The sequence below is a fragment of the Daucus carota genome, chromosome 1 (assembly GCF_001625215.2).
Source record: "Daucus carota subsp. sativus chromosome 1, DH1 v3.0, whole genome shotgun sequence".
Taxonomy (NCBI): domain Eukaryota; kingdom Viridiplantae; phylum Streptophyta; class Magnoliopsida; order Apiales; family Apiaceae; genus Daucus; species Daucus carota.
Genome location: NC_030381.2, coordinates 49,531,736 through 49,553,294, shown reverse-complemented (window position 1 = coordinate 49,553,294; position 21,559 = coordinate 49,531,736). Strand labels below are relative to the sequence as shown.

General features: G+C 32.8%; 4 protein-coding genes across 4 annotated transcripts; 2 read left to right on the top strand and 2 right to left on the bottom strand.

Annotated features, from left to right (window-relative positions):
* Nucleotides 1–5,886: 5,886 nt before the first annotated feature.
* On the top strand, nucleotides 5,887–7,059 carry LOC108208348 (pistil-specific extensin-like protein). The gene is made up of 2 exons (XM_017378879.2): nucleotides 5,887–6,434; nucleotides 6,529–7,059. Exons 1-2 carry the CDS (start codon nucleotides 6,026–6,028, stop codon nucleotides 6,846–6,848), a joined length of 729 nt encoding a protein of 242 aa, XP_017234368.1. The 5' UTR covers nucleotides 5,887–6,025; the 3' UTR covers nucleotides 6,849–7,059.
* A 5,644-nt stretch (nucleotides 7,060–12,703) lies between these two features.
* On the top strand, nucleotides 12,704–13,760 carry LOC108210518 (VQ motif-containing protein 4). Its single transcript, XM_017381846.2, has one exon. It carries the CDS (start codon nucleotides 12,846–12,848, stop codon nucleotides 13,563–13,565), a length of 720 nt encoding a protein of 239 aa, XP_017237335.1. The 5' UTR covers nucleotides 12,704–12,845; the 3' UTR covers nucleotides 13,566–13,760.
* Nucleotides 13,761–17,695: 3,935 nt separating this feature from the next.
* Nucleotides 17,696–18,040, bottom strand: LOC108223994 (protein RALF-like 33). Its single transcript, XM_017398508.1, has one exon. The coding sequence runs from the start codon at nucleotides 18,038–18,040 to the stop codon at nucleotides 17,696–17,698; it is 345 nt and encodes a 114-aa protein (XP_017253997.1).
* A 1,563-nt stretch (nucleotides 18,041–19,603) lies between these two features.
* On the bottom strand, nucleotides 19,604–19,963 carry LOC108223988 (rapid alkalinization factor). Its single transcript, XM_017398499.1, has one exon. The coding sequence runs from the start codon at nucleotides 19,961–19,963 to the stop codon at nucleotides 19,604–19,606; it is 360 nt and encodes a 119-aa protein (XP_017253988.1).
* Nucleotides 19,964–21,559: the final 1,596 nt, after the last annotated feature.

Sequence of the window (21,559 nt, the reverse complement as noted above, 5' to 3'; positions counted from 1 at the left end):
CAAAATAGATCATCTATCCTTCATTGCTGATCAAGAGGGAAGGGTATTTGAATCATTGATAGGAATTGATGCGAAAATGAGGAAATGGAAAGATAAATAATATGAAATCACGTATGAAGGGAATGATTTATCTACGTAACAAGAATGTGTTTCTCGGTATATAAATTATTAATTAAGTAACAATACATGAGATTTAGGTTTCGATTTATATCCCAATAGCTCTTCATGATGTGTATGTAAAGTGTCAGGTTCTTTTCGTACCCAGCTTCCTTTCCAACCAAGAAAAATTGAACACGCACTGAAGTTGCGAAAGGACTCGCACTACCGTGAAGAAACTCTGTACGTACGCTTGCTCATACGAGAATCCAAAGAAAGTGCATCGGAGTCGGATAATATGTTTTCATTAGCGCCAGACAATGTACTGAAGTCCATATAAAATGCTGGCGATAAGGACAAATTAAGTCGCCCTTTAATGAATGCTCCGCTGCTGAGTTTACTTGCTACCAATCTCCATAAATACACGCTCCTTACTTCCAAAATGTCAACGTCCCAAGACAATGGTCATTTTATACGTAGCATAAATAATACTACCACGGTAAAGATTCATGACATTCGTATGATGCGATATATAACCAGGAGTAGTTGTTTTTGTTGAAAGACACCGTGTTTGATGAAAATGTAGGAGATTACTGTACCTTTGATCCAAAAACATTCATTTTAGAGTTTTTATCATCCGTCAATATTTTTCCGTTAAATAAAGCCTATAATTGAATGCCGCATATAGCCGATCATTGTGGACGCCTATAATTGAATGCCGCATATAGCCGATCATTGTGGACCATTATCCATATATACTAGTATCACGAAAGGGATTATATAGTCCAAACTCGTACTACAAAGAAGAATTTTGTCATACATTTTGTAAAAAAGTAATAATACGAATTCAGTTATAATATATTTGCAAAAATCATTCAAGTTATATTTAGAATTTAATATACTGACTAAGAAGTATATAATAGAAAAATTCAAGTTATATTTAAAATCTGTCACCTATCAGGAATCAACAATGTCGCTGAAGTCGTTTCCAAGTTAGAACATAAGAAGCAGAAGTCAAATCCTGAAAATAAGCCAAGTTTTCTAGCTTTTTTTGCTGGATTAAGCGCTTCTTCAAGTTTGCTAAACGGACGGGCTAAAAAGAGAAGTGGGCTTTTCAGGCTTTTAAACCCATAAGCCACTCTCCCAAACACCCACTATATATCTTTTTCACAAATCGAATCTTTTTCACATAATCTTCATTTCAATATAATAAAAAAAAAAGAGTATTTATCAAGTCATTTTCGAGGGTTACCAAGGAGAATCTATTTAATCCGACTTTCTACTATTTTCAATAATAAGGTTTTTCAGCCTAGAACTAAAATATACTTTTATATTGTTTCCCATATTTAAAAAAAATTACGAACTTTTGAATTATTTCTTTAAAAACTATTTGTATTGTTTCTGTCCCTTGGAAAAAATTGTGGGAGCCAAAATAATTAATGCAACAATAAACCATGAGCCGGTCGGCAAAACAACCAGCTTCCATAAGTATGATCTAACTAATAACTCCACTTCTCCTTGTTTCTCCCGCACCAACTTTAGCATACAACTACAATCTACTCTTTATTAAAACCAGTGGGCTCGCTATGTATACAACACTCAACTCCCCAGCTATAAATAGCTTGTACAAATTTAACTAGCATCTTCATTGTCTCCACAGCTTCTCAACAATATTTATAGTCATACCACTTTTCTTTTAGCTAGAGTGTTTTTGTTTCTAATGGCATCTCTAGTTCTTCTTGTTTCTGAGCTTCTTAAACTCCAGAACTCTGGCCTAGTCTGCTCAACTTCAATACCTTTTCCTTTATATACTTGTGGTGCAACAAGTTCCACTGGAGTTCCTTGTTTTGTTGAGAATAGGGGTGCCAAGGTGCCCGGAGATACCGCGACGGATCAGTTTTGCGATGGGGAAGGTGATTTTGAAGAAGATTTAGATGATTTGAGGGTTTCTGTTGAAGATATCGTTTGGCCTTGATAGTTTGAGTAATTTTCCTTTTGCAATAGTATGAGCTCTGTAGTGCCGCGATATCTGCATGTATAGCCATTAGCCACCGTGAATTTAGAGCCTTGTCCATTTGATATTGTCATGCACGACTTATCTTAAAAAAAAGTATCTACTTATCCACTACCTGCCTGGTATCCTGAATCCTGCTGAATCTTCCTCCTTTTAGGAGGACCTCATCTCGGTGATTAATTTCAAATTTTATAAGTTAAACCAAAAGAAATAGATCATGTTTGGAAATTAGCAAGCGGACGGAATTAGATATTTTTATTAGCTAATTGAAGTAAATGTTTTGAGTAGCCGATTGAATTAGTAGTTTCTTGTAAAACTGTTTGGTAAATAGCTGATTCTGACATAAACCAATACCTCTAACTCAAAAACTCCTGAAAATAAATTTTTTTAATTTTATATCGTATATTTCAATCCGCTAACAACCAAATAAAACTAATGAATTCTAATGGTCAAATCCTTAAAAACTCTAATTTTGCCCGAAAGCCGTGGCTTCCAAATAGGGCTATATTATTACTTGTTGACGTTGATAATTTTAGACTTGATCTACTTCAACCCAGCGGCCCAGTTCAACTGTGTTGGGTACTAATTAGGGTCCAGGTAGGATTCAAGATGACTTGGGCAAAATCACGCGGGTGATAAATTTGGCCCAAAGAATCTGATTCAATAACAAAAGTTCTCTCTCTTTCGAAATAAATATTAAAATAGTTACTTTTTGAGGGCCGTATACTGTAGCTTTTAAATTGGTTCTTTTTACGCCTCCAGAGTCCAGGCCACGGGACATAACTTGAATAGGCTAGTTTAAATAAAGTAAATTCCATTTATACCCGATATTTTTTGTGAAATCGTTTTATTATTTAAACTATGATATATTGTATCATAAATTTTTGGTCCCTCGTGTTTTAAGGGGTTATCATTCAAATCGACGTTATAATTAACATATGAGAAGGGCATGGCTTAGAAATCTCATAAGGAAGAGATAAAGCTGTATCCTCTCGAATTAAAAATCTTAATTTTTTAGAAATTTAGAACAATCCTAATAAAGTACTTTCAAAAGTGTTCAATCTAATTATCTAATCCACACATTAAAAAAATAACGAAATTTTATAATGAATATAAACTATCAAAATATTAGATCAATGAGAAATCAACTAGTGTGACACGATTCATAAGTAACAGTAGAGCTGATGATTAATCAGTGATCGAAAACATCTGTAAGATTATTAAAATTTGTAGTCCAAATTTTCACTTTAAGAGATAAAAGTAGATTATTAAAATTTTATCCTCAATATACTTTTATCTCTTAAGGTGAAATTCGGCGAAAATTTCGGAAGATAACAAATACTTCATTCACTTGTTTGATTTTCTTAAAAATGATAATTATTTATTATAATAGAGTGGTTGTAGTTTTAATTTTATATTTTTTTTATCTTTTGATTATATATTTTATATAAATTTTATTTATACTTTTGTTAAAACCTTTCGAAAGATAAATTGAATGGGAACGAGAAATACGCGATAGCATTTTTTTTCCAAATAAAAACGATGAGAAGATAAAAGTATCAGTTATTCTAATACTCACCGTCATAAATTAAGTTGAGTAGCTGATCATTCACAATTTCTTTTTTGTTTTTTGGGTCGAATCCATCTGAAATTTCTTTACTAATGTAGGAATTGCTTGCGGCCGAGAAACTCTGCTATGGGCAAACTCTGCTACTGGGCAGCGTTACTCAGTCAATTTTGATTCGCCTTAGATGATTACGTAGAAATAATTCGTTTACATAAATAATCTGAACCTGCATAGATTAAAAGGAAAATGTGATCGGCAAGTTAAGCTGTGGAGAATCAACAAGTCAAAATCGAATTTGTCAGTGATGCAGATAATTAATGAGATCTAAGATTATCCGATATATATTTATAGATTTCATGAACTTGGCACGTGAAATTTTCTTACCGTGTCTCCATTTATGTTCCCGTCGGTCAACAGAAAACCTTTGTTTATTTTCTTTTTATTCTTTGAGAACTTTCATTCACCAGATATTAGTATTTCTTTTTCGGTGGATAACAAAATTGACAGACTCTTAACAAAATTTTAGAAGTTTCCGCAGACTGATTTGGCTGCGAGCCTCCTTATATGAATTTAACATAAGATGAGGATGAAAAATAATCTAATATTGTGCATAATTTATTTATTTAATTGCAAATATAGATTCATATCACTTAAGTTCTAAAAACAAATAAATTATTCCAAAAAATAACTATTATAAATAAGTATTAAACAAATAATTTAAAAAATAACTTTCATCTATTTTTTGAATTTAAATCGTTTTTTGACATTTGCTAGTTAAAAGTTATAAATTATTTTAGTAATTTTGATTGTTTGCACATAATTTGAGATATACTATAAAATATAACTTGGTTATTGTTTTGGATCCTTTTAATATAAATAAAATAAAATAAATATATAGAAGGTAAATAAAAATACTACTCTCTCGTTTTAATTTATATGTCCATTTTTAAAAAAAAACATTTGTTTCAAATTAGTTGTCCACCTTAACTTTCAATGCAAAATCATATTTCCAAAATCTATTATACTCCACACATCTTTTATTTATATTTTTTAGATCAATCTTATACCACATGTTATCGTCATTTAATGCAAATTAATTTGTAAAAAATCATTCTTCTTAAACTGAGTTATTTTTTAAAAGTGAAAATTTAATTTAAAACGGAGAGAATACTCCTGAAGAACGTGGCACGAGTGAAAATACTGGTAACAATTAGAGAGAGCGCGCATTAAGTCATTAACATGGTGACTTTGAATTTGAAATTTGTGAGGTAAATTGAAGCCGTTGGAATGAAATTACAGCGAAGAGAGAGATGCATCGAGACTTGGAGAAATGCCTAGCAAAGCGTGCAGATTCCCCATCATTTTTACATCACCCACTCTGCATCTGTTACTGTGCGCCACTTGTGCACCATAATTTCACACACATGCTTCCCTCCCTAAACATACTTTATTCTTCCTACTAATCCTACTTACACTAAATTATCTGCTGTAATTTCGAATTTGTTAGAGCAACTTCAATGCAATGCTATACTTGGTTCTATTGCTATATTATAGCATCAAAAGTAAAAAAAACTCAACTCCAAAGGGGTGCTATATTTGGATGCATCCATGCATAGATGCATCCTTGGTTCTATATTTGAAACCAAGGATGGATCCATCTATGTTGCCACATCATCAATAAATAGAAATTGAAAACTAGTTAATGAGTTAGATAAAAGTTAAAGAGTTGGTTCTATAATGAGTTGGTTAAATTTGAAACAAGTTATAGAATTTGGCATTGGAGTGCAAGTTTTATTTTAGCACCAAAAAACACTTTTTGGTGCTATATTATAGCAATAGCAATAGATATATAGCATCTAGCATTGGACTTGCTCTTAGTTTCGAAATTCCAAATAGTAATTCATGCAAATAATTTGAGCAAAATTTTTACAGCATTCGACCCCACAACTGATTTGTAAGTACTGCCTCACCAGCTCTGCAGCTCGTTTTGGTACTCCTTTGACTGAAATATAGTAGTAGCTTCCTTGTATTTATATCGAGTATTCGGAATAATTTTTAAACATATCGACTAATCATAAAAGTAAAAGCGACTAGTTTATAACAATAATTTACATGCACAGTCGCACACCGCAAATTATGGAAAATATTGTGTCAAGAAAAACAACACTCTCCATAATACAAGCAAATCTCACATACACAACCCTACAGGCTACAAGCTCACATCTCTTGCACCATATCCATAATTCTAGCCCATCTTCCACCGCTCCAAGCCCCTATAAATCACTTCACTTTTATCACACCTCTGCAACATTACATTATTTCTCCTCTCTCTCTCTCTCTCTAAAAACATGACTGCTCTCTCTCCAAAACCCATGGGCCTCCTCCACCTCGCACTCCTCTTCTCCACCTTTGTCTTTGCTCTCGGCACAGCCACAATAGCCCAGCCACCCACCGCCCTTGCACCAGCCCCAGCTCCTCACCACCACAAGCCCGGAGGTCACCACCACCACCACAAACACGCACCCACCCCAGCCCCCGCACCCCTCGCTAAACCACCCACCCACGCCCCCGCTCCTTCTCCTCTCAAGCCCCCAGTCAAACCTCCAGTTCAGCCAGTCAAACCACCAGTCAAAGCACCATCTCACGCCCCCACTCCCCTCCCAGCCAGGAAGCTCGTAGCTGTTCAAGGCGTTGTCTACTGCAAGCCCTGCAACTACACTGGCGTCGAAACTCTCTTGGGAGCCACTCCCCTTCTCGGTAAGCTCCACCTATTTTTTATCTTTTGCACGATAAATTTTAATTCTTCCGAAACTCGACACGAACCCGACATTTAATATATTTTGTATGGCAGGTGCTGTGGTGAAGCTACAATGTAACAACACAAAGTACCCACTAGTAGTCCAAGGCAAGACAGACAAGAATGGCTACTTCTCACTTAATGCCCCCAAGACAATCACCACCTATGGAGTCCACAAGTGCAGAGTGTTTGTGGTTTCTTCGCCTGAGAAGAAGTGTGACAAGCCCACCAATCTGCGTTACGGAGTGAAGGGTGCGATCTTGGAGAAATCAACAAAGCCACCAGTGTCTACAAAGACTCCTGCTACCTTTGAAATGTTCAGTGTGGGTCCATTTGCTTTTGAGCCTTCTACCAAGAAGCCATGCAGTCACTAGAGTGAATAGACAAAGGGGTGTGTTTTTGTGTCATCAAAATTTGCAAGGTTAAAGATTTTGAGTTGGTTTATTCAAGTGGTTGTTGTAATGGTGATGGTTGTGGAGTTTTTAATCTTACTAGTTAGGATCCAGTATGGTCTCTTGTTGCTTGTTTCATTAATGTATCCAAATCTTTGCTGGCAATAAAGACATTTGAGAGATCTTATATGAACTTCAAGCGACTGTTTACCATTATTTTTGTTAGTATTGTTAGTAACTTGTTGGATTTAGATAAAAAAAAATATGAATGTACTATGGAACTAAGGTACTTGTAATTTTATTTTTATTTCGGGACATACAAAAGCTAGTCAAATGAAGGTACCTAGGTTTAACTTGCTAATAGTGTGCGAATAAAAATGATCCAGGCTCATGTGGGCAAGAACGGTAGTAGAAATTAGCACCCAAAAATATGAAAAACAGAACGGAAGTACAGTTTGATAGAGGTTCCGAATTATTCTGAGACGTGTATTCGGTGTGCTAGCAATTTTTCAGATCAGTATAGGTGTGTGAGTAGTTCAGTGTGCTTGTAATTTTTCGAATCAATTGTCATATGCGAAAACGAAACCAGATTATAAAAAAGACCAACTTAATCCCTTTTCGATCCTTAATGTTTGTAGGTGCAACGATGCAATTTCAACATTTTTACTTGACCAATTGAACGCCTCCAGTTATCCTTAATTATTAATGATAAAGTTTACTCGTGCTTTTTAATCCATAAAACATATATTAGACGTTTTTTTTAATTCTAAAGAATATACTGCTGGATATTTGTAACTCTTTTAAACCTCAATATTTTTGTAAATATTACGAGTGCGAAATGTCATGATTATTCACTGATTATATATTTTGTTATAAAGATTAATTTGAACATATCTCATAGTTGAAGTGTTGAATCGATAATATAAAATATTCATATCATAACGATATACACTCTCAAATTAAACGTTAAAAAAAATATTCAGCCTAGTCTTTTAAATATGAAAAATGCGCGGCCTTATCCAATATGCTGGATTTCAGGCGTGTCTGGTTACGTGCTATCTGGCCTGGCCTTCTAGTTGTGTCTATTCTTCTGATTGTGTACAGTATAAAATACTATCATTTACTACAATATTAACGTAATTTTAAAGTTCCGCCCTCTTTTTTTTTTTATTATTGTTCAAAATTCCACGCACCTTATTATCTGGATCAGCTGGATATCAGTTCAGATAAATCTTTTATATCAACAAAATTTTACAACTAGAACACCCCCTCATTTTTTGCTTTTAACAGTGTTTGAACTCTCCGAGTCCTATAAAAAGACTAAAAAATATATTATCTAGGGGTGATCGCGGTGCGGGCGGTGCGGTTTTTCGCTAAAACCGCGAACCAAACCGCGCATGCGGTTTGGTTGAAAACTCAAACCGCAACCGCACCACGCTAGCATAAAAACCGCGTAAACCGCACCACAAAAATGCGGTGTGGTGCGGTGCGGTTTGTGCGGTTTGTATTCTTAAGAATAAATATTTTTAGTTGAAGTTAGAAATAAATTTAAATATACAATAATTAAGAACTTTGCATGTAATGAATTTATATGATATTTGTCATTTCAGAGCTACGAACAACTACTAAAATAACACAAACAAAAATGTAAACATGATAATAAATATGAGTACTAACTACTAAGAGACATATTATAATAATATAATCATTTCATACAAATTTGGTATAATAGTAATGCGAGATTGATTAAATAATAATTAACTATTATTTGAAGAGATTTAACAAACATATATAACATAATTATAAATAATATATATGTATAATATAATTTTATTTGAGAATCACTAATATATATATATATATATATATATATATATATATATATATATAATATTGCGGTGCGGTGCGGTTTGAACCACACTACCAATATGTCAAACCGCAATCCGCACCGCACCGCGCGGTTTGTGAAAAATTCAAACCGCAACCGCACCACGAAAATTAAAAACCGCGTTTTGTGGTGCGGTTTGATGCGGTGCGGGCGGTTTATGCGGTGTGGGCGGTTTTTTGATCACCCCTAAATTATTATCGAATTAAGAGTTCGAAAATTGTTCTCATCTTTCGCTTCACAATATCATATCTATACAGAATTATAGAAATGCCTTTGATTAATACAGTAAATTTTAAGTGTGAAGAAAAACGTCCCGTTACGCGGGTGTACATATTGGTGAAGTAACGGTCAAAAAATTTATAAACAGGATAAAAACGAAATGAATGAGCAGAGGAGGACGATGAGTGTGTTTTCAACATGGAAGACATTTGTTACTCTTTTTAGGGAACAAGTCTGCTTTCTTTTGCTCACGCCTTCCCATGTAGAGTACGAATATGAAGAAAATTGAGAAGAAAACAAACAGTGCTGCTTTTTTTTATTTTTTTATAGTCACTGCCATTTCTTTCTTTCTAACTGAGCAGACCTGCTCTCTCTCTTTCTTCTCATTATGAATTTTAAGAGTATCCTATGCTTGAAATTCTGTTTTGCTTTGTTTTATCCTCCGTTTTCTGTTCGTATTTCAAAAGCATATATATGGGAAATATTTCAAAAAATATAAGAATAACAATGAACAGACTATGAATGATGATGCTATTAAAAAAAATAGCCATTCATTGAATAAAATTAAGCATAGAATGATGTAGCAACTGTCCATTTGTTTTCGAATGTAGTAATGAGTGGGTTCAAGTCAAGCCTCAAATTGGAATGATAAGAAAGATATATCTTGAATATAAACAATCAAAAATTTTTGTTAGTGTAAGATCTTTTGGTAAGAGTCCGAAAACAAATTCGTGCGGGTTTGACCACACCACGGTATATAGCAGATAATATCATATTATTGCGGAACTAACGAATGTTGCGCAGCACAACAAGTGGCGTTAGAATCGATGATTAAGAAGTTTATCCCGGGACCGCAGGTCCTTGAAAGATAATCTAAGTAATTTATTATTATATTAATAAATTTTGTACCAAATAAGTTGTAAACATCAAAATTTTATCTAAATATATAATATATAAATTATTACTTATTAAACCTTTATTTTAATTCACGCTAAACAATCAAATTGTTTCATTTCATCCTCAAAAAGTATAAAGAGAGTCCAGACTTTAAACAGCGCAATTTCTATATGCAATGGGAATGACCGGTACATAGAGACGTGTGGGCTAATATTAGTTGGGCCGACTTATGATCCTTGATTGGGTAGAGCATTGGGAAGTTCCTCTACGTCACTTGTGCACGCTTCTCGGCTTCTGTATGCCACCCGCATATTTTATTCTCTCTTTGTTACTCCGTCTATCCCTCTCATTTCTTTACGGTTATTCATTTCTTTACGGTTATTATTTTAGGATGTCCCTCTCATTTCTTTACGTTACTATAAATAGTAAGTTTTTCCCATCATTACATTCACTATCTTCTCCTACTATCTCATAGTATTTAACAATAAAAATTACCATTACACTCACCACTTTCCTCCATTATCTCAAATCTATTATTAAATATTGATAGGTCCCACCACTTTACCCACTTTTCATCTAACTTTACTCATTTTTCATACATTGTCTTGGTCTCCGTGTCCCCTTCCAATGTAAACAATTGAGGGGGACGGAGGGAGTATTAAACATGAGTGAATTTATTCAAATACGCAAGTCCACAGTTTTAAAAATTAAAAACGGTAACCGCTACCGAATCGTCGATTTCAGTTTCGGTTTTAAAATGCCGATTTGGTTTTCACTTAAAATCGGGACCGCACCCATTAGTACTAGTTCAATTTTGAAATTTTCGGTTTCGATTCGCCTCGATTTTATGCGGTTTGGTTTTATCGGTTTCAATTTGAATTTAGTTTTTGGTCACCCCAAGTTCAGGATAATATCCAAATTGAATCCATTTTATTTTTCAAAACAGCCCCGCATCTCTTTTTATCAATTGAAAAAATAAAAAATTATCATCAGAAATATCTTTTAATCTATTTTAAGATGTAATTTTCAGTTTTTGAAAAAAATAAAGGAGTGGCTTAGGGGCCGTTTGGGTGGGCTTAAAATAAGTGCTTTTGGCTTAAAAAAATAAGTGGAGTAAAAGTTAGAAGTAAATTAAGACTTATGAGTGATTAAAGTGTTTGGCAAATAAATAGAAGTCCTGAAACAAAAGCCAGCATTCCTAACTTTTTATAAGTGGTTCTTGACTTTTTACACAAACGGTATGAATAAGTGCTTCTAACTTAGAAACTCAGAAGTTGGGCTTTTAAGTCGTATACAAACACCAACTTATACTCATTGGTAAAAAAATAGTTAAATTAGTAAAAAATTAGTCAATTTGATTTTCAAAAATAGAAGTAACAACTAATAAGGGATGGAGAGAGTATTAAAAAAGTTGCTATACTAACAAATTTATACAAATTCTAAAAACTTAGGGGCGCCTTTAATTTTTTCTAAACTAATTACTAGTTGACTTTAACAATGAAATTCATAACTTATGTAGTTATGTATGTCAAGTCAAAGTTTAAAAGAACATGAAAGAGGTACGCATGTCTTTTTTCTTTAATACAAATCACTTCTATCTTTTCAAATAAATTGTGGTTCAACTTTTTTGACGCTAATTTTGAAAACACTGATATATATTAAAAATTCATTTAAAACTTTTTATGAATAAAAATGTTAAATTTATAATTTATCAACAAAATAAAAAATAATAATTTCAATTATAATATCAATACATTTAAAATGGGAATCAAAAATCAAATATTTTTTTGAGAATTAAAGAAATAGAATTTTATTAATGGGAGACATTTGAAGTTATAACTTATAAAAAGTTTTAGGCTTGCTCTTAACTAGTTAATTTTTTTTCTTAACTGATCACTAAATGAATATTTTATTTACAATAATATCTTTAGTCAATATTATAATTCATATAAGTCTAAATTCATTTAATAAAAATAATTATTTTAGCTGTACAATCTAATAATGTACAGATGTGTATGAAAATAAAAATAACACATGTAAATAAAGGTAATAACATATACTACAAGAAATCTATTTCTTATTAAATATTTATTAATTTGAAATTTCGTACTCTTCAATTTACAATATATAATAACAAATATCTTTTTTCAATTTTTTTACATGTATATGCATTTATAATAATGTGTTAAATTTAAATTTTTTATTTGACTGACTTCTGCAATGATATTGAAACCCTTCAATTTTGCATTTCCAAAAGTGTAAAATTATTTGAACAGAGTCAAAAGATTCTTTCAAAATCAGAAATGAAGATCTCATAAAATTGTAAAATTGACTTGAAAACTCATCTTAAAAAGTTTGATGCCTTTTAAGTTTGTTATAATAAAAAAATATTAATATCTGCATAACCCACTATCGTCTAAATAAAAAATACAAGATATTATTTATTATTAAAAATATTCAAACTACTAATTATAGAAGCCATTATTATCAAGATTATTCAAACAGGGTGTTTAATATAGGTACTATATTTATTCAAAAAAAAATATAGGTACTATATTAGTCAAGTAGTCAGTTTTCAAAGGGGCCAACCAAGTCAATGAATCACAGTGAGCAAAATTGAATCTTGTTTGACTATTTCCTCTCTTTATCAAGTCCCACAACCCCTCCCCATCTCCGCCTGAAATTCCAAACACAGCCAATAGCCTGTTACCAGTTGGTCCATCTATATCTATCCCCACGCGCCTACCCAGCGCGTGTGGGTCACCACCGAATACCATTAGCCTGTGCCTTGCACTCTCTCCATGATTACCTCTTCTATTGTGCCACAACAAACACAAAGACCTTTGAACAGAAAATAATCTTAAACAAACATATCTTTCTCTTCTGGTTATGTTTCATTTCTTTCACTTGTTTGGTCCTTGCTCTCTCTCTAAAAGAGCTTCTCTCACTTGAAATTTCTCAAATTTGACCCATCAATGGAAACATCAATGAAACTCCAAGAAAATCAAAACCCATCTCTAGTTTCATCACCAAATAGCAATAGCACCAACAGTTCAAGCTCTAGTAACACAACCCACCAGAAAAGCATGACCCACCCATGTACGCCCAGAGCTCCGGCTCCGCCACCGGTCATCAGATCCGAACCTAACAACCCGAACCCGACAACTTTTGTTCAAGCTGACTCGTCTTCATTCAAGCAAGTAGTTCAGATGCTCACCGGATCTTCAGATACAGCGAAAATTGCTGCTAATGCTTCTAACCGACCCGACCCGATTAAGAATCCCATACCAATTGTGAAAACCGGGTCAAAGAAAGAGAAGGCGTCTAAGCTTTATGAGAGGCGAAACAGCATGAAGAACTTCAAAATCAGCCCATTGATTCCGGGTCTTGTGAATGGGTATTCGGGTTCGCCCCGAAAACCCAGCCCGGCCGAAATTCTGTCACCCAGTATGCTGAATTTCCCATCACTAGTTCTTAGCCCGGTGACACCTTTGATACCCGACCCGTTTAACAGGTCTCAGCAAAATGGGCTGGGTCCGAATATTAACATGGACGCCGAAAACAAAGCAATTGCTCACAAGGGATTTTATTTGCATCCATCTCCATCAAATACTCCAAGAGGTTCGGAGCCCCGGCTTTTGCCTTTGTTTCCTGTCACATCTCCTAGAGCTTCAGGTTCTTCTAATTCATCATGAATTGATACACGAGATTGATGTATGATTTTTATGTATAAGCATTTATATGTAATTCCAATTGTTGAGCTAAATGTTGTGATATAATAATCCAGAGTTGAAAAAGAAACAAGCTTTTGTTTCAATTGTAAAATTTGAGTTCCCCATGTGTCTTGTACTTCTTTTTTTGGATTTAATTGCAGCTAAGTTGTCTTCAAATTTGTTTGCTATTGATGGGCATAATTGCACCACTCTGTGCACTGTAATCATGGTGGTAGAAATTGGATATTGAAACTAATCGATTGACCTACCGACTCAAGGATTTATTAGTGATTTTTTAGATTAATTGGAGATTTTTAGTCAAATTGTAGCGTAATTGATATTTTTTATAAGAATTGAGATTTTTTTAATAAATCGCAGATTTTTAGAAAATCGATAATAATTAGATGTTTTACTGTATATTATATAATTTCATGATTAGCCAATTTACACTGTGATTTTGGGTGTTTAGCTTTATTTTGAGCAATGCAGTGGTTATTGTATACTTGTTCACTATCTAATTAGAAGACTTGTGCAGAACAGATAGAAGTAATTTTTTGTGTTTACTATAGAAAAAGGCACTAAAAGAAATTGTTGTAGTATTATATGTGACCCTTTGTACCTGTATTGACTCTAAGATTGGAACTTTTAGGTTTTGGAGGGGTCAATGGAAATTAAGAAAAGAGTGAGGTTTGATGGAGAATGTGAGTGGAGGGGTTAAGCTGTCTGGAAAAGAGTAGATCAAAGGATAGCTTATGTAATGTGAGTAGTAGAATGAGTAGATCAAAGGATAGCTTATGTAATGTGAGTAGTAGAATTTATGTGTCTTAGGCTTGATCCTTATTTTGTTTTTACTTGTACTAGCCTTTAACCCGTGCAAAGCACGGGCGGATATATAATTCGTAATTTATTAATTATAATTTAAATTTTAACACTATTTTATTAGTATTTTAGTATTAATGAATTGGATTTTAGTTAAATTATATTAACCAACTGATTATATCTTCTAACGGAAATTTAGCTTTCACAATTTATATTATTCAATTAATTTTAAATCAAAATTTTCATATTTCATATATCTTCATATGTTATGTGATGGTTCGTGTTTGTAACGAAATAGAACACGTTAGAGTTAAATTTCGAGTAAAATACGTTATAATTAAAAAGTAGCGTCTCTAATTATTTATATGTATTTTAGACAAAAGATATTAAAAATTGTATATTTATAATTACTTATACATTTGTCTATAAGTATTTTTTAATATTAATATATGTTATTAACAGTAGTTTCACCTTTTTCAACTAATTATAAATTATATTTAATAAGATATTAATATACATAAGGAGTGTTTTTAGTATATAAAACTGTTTAATAGATATCTGCATGTTGTAGACTTTTAGTTTTATAGGAGAGTACCAAACCAAAATTTTGTACGACTACAAATTATACCCATGTTGGCTTTTTATAGTATAGTATAGTATAGATAATTGTGTTAGATCAGCAGAGAAAAGGTTGGAAGAGAATCGAGAAAACCTTTATTTTTAGTATTCTTTTTCCGTGAATGATCTTGAATTAAAAATTACGGTAGGATCAAGGATGTGCATTTTTCCTTATTTATATTTGTGTAAATGGCATAAAGACTAAACATTTATGAATAGAAAACAAAGGAAAACATGTAGGTCATGATCATGAGGCATCATGGCTCTGCGTTTAGAAGTTGCAGTATTTTTGGGCTGTGTAGAGATGTTGAACATTTGGGTAGGTGGGTCTTTAGTTCAAAGTTTGAAACTTTCATGTGCATTGTTAATGTTTGGTCCTCATCAACTTCACAATCATCAGTGCTGGTGGTCCTTGTATTTCCATTTATCTGCTAGTACTCCCTCCATCCTAAATTAGATGGCCCCGTTGACTTCGGGCACACAATTTAAGGTTCATTGACCGCATAGATACGTGACTTATTTTTAAAATTTTATTTTTGCAAATAAAAATTAAAATATGAAATTTTCATTTATAAAAGAAAAAATAAAAAAATAAATTTCGGAAGTAGACGGTCAATGCATCTAAAGTTACGTGCCCAAAGTCAACGGGGACATCTAATTTGAGATGGAGGTAGTAATGAACAGTTGACTACTAATGAAGCAATTTACCAGGGACTACTATCACCGGCCTTCCAGAATCCTAGTTCTAAAATATCTGCATCCGAATTGTATAGTAGTATGCATTTATAGGTCAAAATCCTAATTTTAAAATATCTGCGGCCAAAATCAATAGTAGTATTTATTTATTGGCAATGATCAGAAGATAGTACATACGTTATTGATGGATATCAAAAAATCTAAAATAAGATAGTCTTTTGTTGAATGATATTATTAAACTCCTGTATATTTTATAAAAATTTTAGAGTTAAGTTGTCTAGCACTTTTTCGCTGATAGTATGTTATTAAATAATATATGATCAGATCTTAGTTTATTTATTTATCTATTATTTGTTTCTATCTATGTGTTCTTGGTACATTAGAAATCGATAAAGACAATAATATACTCAAAAGATTTTAATATGTAATTTAACACTAAGATATAACTATGAAATTTGTGAGTACAAAATTCTTAATTAAATTAGTCTACATGTCGTTGTGATTATTCAGAGAATATGTAAAAAAATATATATACAGCATTCCAACCTTGCAATCCCATTGATATAGACGATCTGATTTTTGCGAACCATCAAAACATTTAGATATAATTTTACTTTACGATAATTATGGACAATACAATTGGAGTACATGCTATTATTTTTAGTCAGATTTTACATTTTAGTTTTAAATAACTATTCAACCAATTATTTTAACTTTCAACAATGAAATGAAGATCATCTAAGGCTCTAAGCAATATATAATAGAGATGCTCTAAATGTTATATACACAATTAACCTATTAAGCCAAATAAGCAAATTAATGATAGCCGAAGAGCATTTAAAGAAAAAAAGAGAAAGAAATGAAGTAGTCATTACATACAAAGAGAAGGAAATGAAGTAGTCATTACATACATGATACAACCAGTTAATGCTTGAACTCATTACTCCTGTACATTGGACCAACATTTTATTCTTCTTTCTCTGTGTGGTGGGATAGAAAGTAAGATATATCAGCAATTCATGTTCGGGACCAAATTATGATTGTTCTTTCTTTTTCTTCTTAATTACACATAATATCATATGTTCTCATATTCCATAATGCCGATTTTGTTGTTTTTGGTTGAGAAGAATAGATTGAAATGGAATAAAACTAAAGTAAATACATAAATATGAGAAAGGTTTTAAAATATACCAGCGTTGTTCATGTGATAAGCACTACCTCTCATTTAGCTTCATTTATTTTTGGTGCAGACTTTAAATTTTGAGCTGTTTGAGACTCAAACATTCTCCTGAAAATTAACCAATATTGTAAAAAGCGAGAATTGGACTTAATCGGTGAAATCACGGAACAAGGATTAATCGGAGATTAATTGAATTGATCGGAGAGATTAATCGGATTGATCGATGATTAACCGGAGATTTAATCAGTTCGGCGAGTTACAGTTCACGACTAATCGTGATTGAGTCGAAGCAATAACAAGAATATTTCTAGTGGAACACCTTTCACAATCCGTGGAGAGATGATTCACTGATAGACCGAAGGAGAAGTTATTTGACTCATTCACATCCGGATCATGAATGTTTGGAATCCATATTATGCGAGGAGACATTGCTTTTGCTAATTCGAATTGAAGGGTGATATAAAATCGATCTTTTTCCGACATCATATCCATAGTTAGCAATTCCAATTAATCACCGATTTTTAGAACAGAGGAAGTAACAAAGAAAAGAAAAACAGGAGTAAACTATATTGCTGTTCAATGTACATATAATACCATGCCCTGAGAACAAAGTTGGTTACATCCCATAACTATGAAATTCAATTTACAAATTCTAGCATTCTGTTACTTCTATATAATGTGTACAAAAAACCAATATTTGGGAAAGGGGAAGAAAAAATTATTGATCTAGGAGGACACTGAGGCCTCGATTTTATTCACCATGTCGTATGGCATGCATAATAAGATTAGAGTAAATTTTCTAATGACGAGCGCATCGTGTTGCAGCAGTGCAGCTACGTTGATACGGGTTGGCCTTTCCAGTTGCTCCGCAGTTGTAGTAGGATTGGCCACGGTTATTGCAAGGTACCTTGTTCGCGCTAAGTGCACTATAGCTTATGTGACTTGACCCTGCCAGCACTCTGCGGTGGCGTTCTGTTATCTCGTGTACTTTCCCCATGCCATGGGCTTCTGGTGTCGCGAGCTTGTGTGGTAAGATGACACTGTTTTTCCTGAAATAGGATGATTCCGCGACAGCCAGTGCTGAGAAAGCCACAAGGAAGAACAAGAGAACATAGTTAGAGCTCATCTTGTTTGGTGATGACATATTTTGAGAATGGCCTGAATGTGTTTATATTGAAGATTGATCTTCTTTTAATTATCTGAATTTTAGGATCGGTGAAAGAATGATATGGGGAAGGGTGTGCTAAAAATTGACAGTCTATTTGGAGCAGATATTTCTGTGGTTTGCAGACAACACTCATTATTGCCTGTTCATTTTAATTCTCATTTGGGAAAATTTATCTGCCACCGTTGTTGCTCCTTGTTTGTCGATGAATTGCATGTTAATGAAGCTGTTTGGCTCATGTCCTTCCATTATTACCAAGAACAATCAACGGTTGGTAAATATGTTTTCTTGTCATTGTAAACTGACCTCTTATATCTATTTTCCCTTCTTTTTTCCTGAATTTGTAAAAATATTGGCAACATAGTATTACAAATGTAATTCTCACGAGGGTTTCAGTCTCTGAGACCGGACCTTGAGTTAGCACTCAACAAGCTGAAAATATACAAATATTAGCAAGAAGGTTAGGTAGTCGTGCTGTGTCCGACATGGACACGACACTGATTCATATCGGATTCTTTGATTGAAATGTGAACCGACTTAAAAACTCACATATAAGTTGAATATATAACACAAATCTGCAAAAATAAAAGCAAAAAGAAAGAAATAAAAGTAAAAAAACAAGTTGAAGAGATCCCTGATTTACAAAATTTCTTATAAAATTGTGTTTAATCAGAATTCATAGTTATTTTTATTAAGAAATCTACTTATCATGGTTACATATTAATGTGTTATGTTGTGTCCCCGTTCTCTGTGTTCAAGAAATAGGACGGTGTCTCCAAATTTTAAATTTTGAGTATGATACTCGAATATGTGTCATGTCTGACGCTACCCGAGTGAGCCAAAATAATATAACACAACATGCTTGATATTGTTGTTTATTCGCTGCTTATTTTAAATGTATGTCAACCTTCCTGAATTCTTACCTGAAACACCAGTGGCCCTCAAAATTCATCAATATGAGCGTGTCAATCAACATTGAGCTAACATTAAAAACTTGTGTGTTGTGTTAATGGCTAAGTTGCTCTAGTTTTAACTGTGTTCTTATGGATTTAAATCATCCATGTTCTAGCTTTTGTGTTTGCCTTATTTTAAGCTCCTTAACATCAAATACACATATATGCAACGAGAAATGTACTCCACCTATTCCCTCTTACATGTTTTTTTGACTTTTTTCTGTAATTTCAGATGCATAAAAAAATAATTCTGATCATTATTTTTTGAATTTTCTTTTACCACATAAAAATTTATACTTTATACTACGTGTAAAAGAGAACTGAGAGTGCATATTGAAGTATCCATAACAGATCTAATGTGCAGAAGTTATTAAGCTTTATATTCTGCGTGCTGATTCTGCTGAACATGTTCTATAAAGTCGGCAATGAAATTTGGTAACTAGATTGTAAAGGCCTCAAATGTAGATTTTGATGATAATGGCATGGTTCTAAGATTTTATCTATCATTGACATCAATGCTGTACAAAAATTACAGAGGAGAAGAAGAAATACAAATTTTTTTATGATACAAATATATACTGCAACTGCATCACACTCGAGAATTCCGCTGCTTGAAGGTATGGCAACTATAATAGGACTGGCCACGTTGACTGCAAGGTACATGTTCCTTATCGAAAAACTTATACACAATAAACTTCTGTTCTAGAGCTAGCACATTTTTACTGGCCTCGGAATCCAACATCATTTCTTCTGATTGATCTATACAGTCGCCAATTCTACCATTACAACTGTAAATAGTACTCTTTGTTGGTGGATATGGCACTACCGCGACTTTGTTCCATCCAATTCCCTTGTATCTCGACGATGAATTTGTGGTTATGACTAATGATAGGAAGAGGATCATCCTAAGTAAAGCACCCATGCGATGATCCAGTGTCGGGAACTTCATGTGTGATTAATTGCTGGATGCTCAAGATTGATCCTATGCCACCCTTTCGGGCATTTTGACTCATTTGCTAACAATGCAGAATGTGTTAAGGCCTCGTGAACAAACTTTAGAGATACGCAGATGTCTGATATGGAATCAGAAAAACTGATGCTCTGTGATTCAGCTTCTCTTTTGTATATAATGTGCTGGTGAATTTCGAAACTTAATTATTTTCTTGTGCCAATAAAACCTTGAAAAAGATTGTATGTGTTGGATTCTTCGGATTTACTGGTTGTAATGTTGTTAACTAATTTTCTACTTTGGGGTCACAAGCTTTTGATAATTCCTTACAATCAGGATAGCCAGCAATTGTCTGATCACCAAACGCAATATTGTTTTTTTAAGACAGGATTATTTATAGTAAAATAAAATCTAGTAAATTTGTACGAAGGAGGGAAAAACACCTGTCAAAGGAATATTGTTTTTTTAAGACAGGATTATTTATAGTAAAATAAAATCTAGTAAATTTGTACGAAGGAGGGAAAAACACCTGTCAAAGGGGTCAAGATGACAGAATGCGAGAAATGGATGGATGAACATCAAACTAACGGCTTGTTCTTGAGCTCTTGTGATCGTAAAACAAATAAATCTACCAGAAGCAAGTGAAATTGTGATGAAAAACAAATATATCTAAGTAAAGTAGGTGAAACAGGATGTTACCAGTATTACTCGTGAGTTAAAAAGTTTGAAAGAGTGGTTAATTTTATTATTACTTTATTAGTGCTTTTGAGTAGGAAGTAAAATTACAAGTTCATCCTTTTATTAAACTAGTTAGTCACTTGGTCCCCATCTTCTAATTCTCTTTTAGTTGTTCCTTTATCCCGAAATAAATGTTCACATGATTTTAATATTACAATTTTATGTGACAAAAAAATTATAATTTTCATATTAAATATATTAACTTCTTCTTAAATAATATATTTTTATAATATATAACCGATTATTATTATAATGAGCGAGAGAAAGATAAGAAAATTGGATGAATGATGTATACTTTATATAATAAGAACATATATACCATTTTAACAAGTTTTTGAAGCCGTTCCCAATCTTTATTTTTCTCTTAGCTATTCTAGAGTAAAATTTTGGAATAAAATTGTAATAAATTAAATTTTTGTTGGACAAGAAAAGATAACATTATTGGATTGGTTAGGATATATTTGATTTCATTTTTAATTTTAGGATTTTTAAATCATATATATATGTATATATTTAATAAATGATCATGAAACAAATCAGCTAATTATGTTCAATATATTATTTATTTTCCAAATCTGGTTGGATTGGGAGATTGTCTTGGCTATGTTATGTTGTGATAAATGAAAGTGTTTTTCTTTTTGGGGAAAAAAACTAACCAACAAACAATGATTTAAGACTAAAGTTCAAATATACAACTACTATAAAATATTGAGTATAATTGTCAGAAACAACAGGAACTAATTGGTTTATCTACCGTTTCAGGATTTATTATGGATTTATCATAATCTTTCTTGATAAATCAGGTAAATACAGTTAAATCAAGTGTGTAATCGGTAATTCGATAAAATATTTTTATAA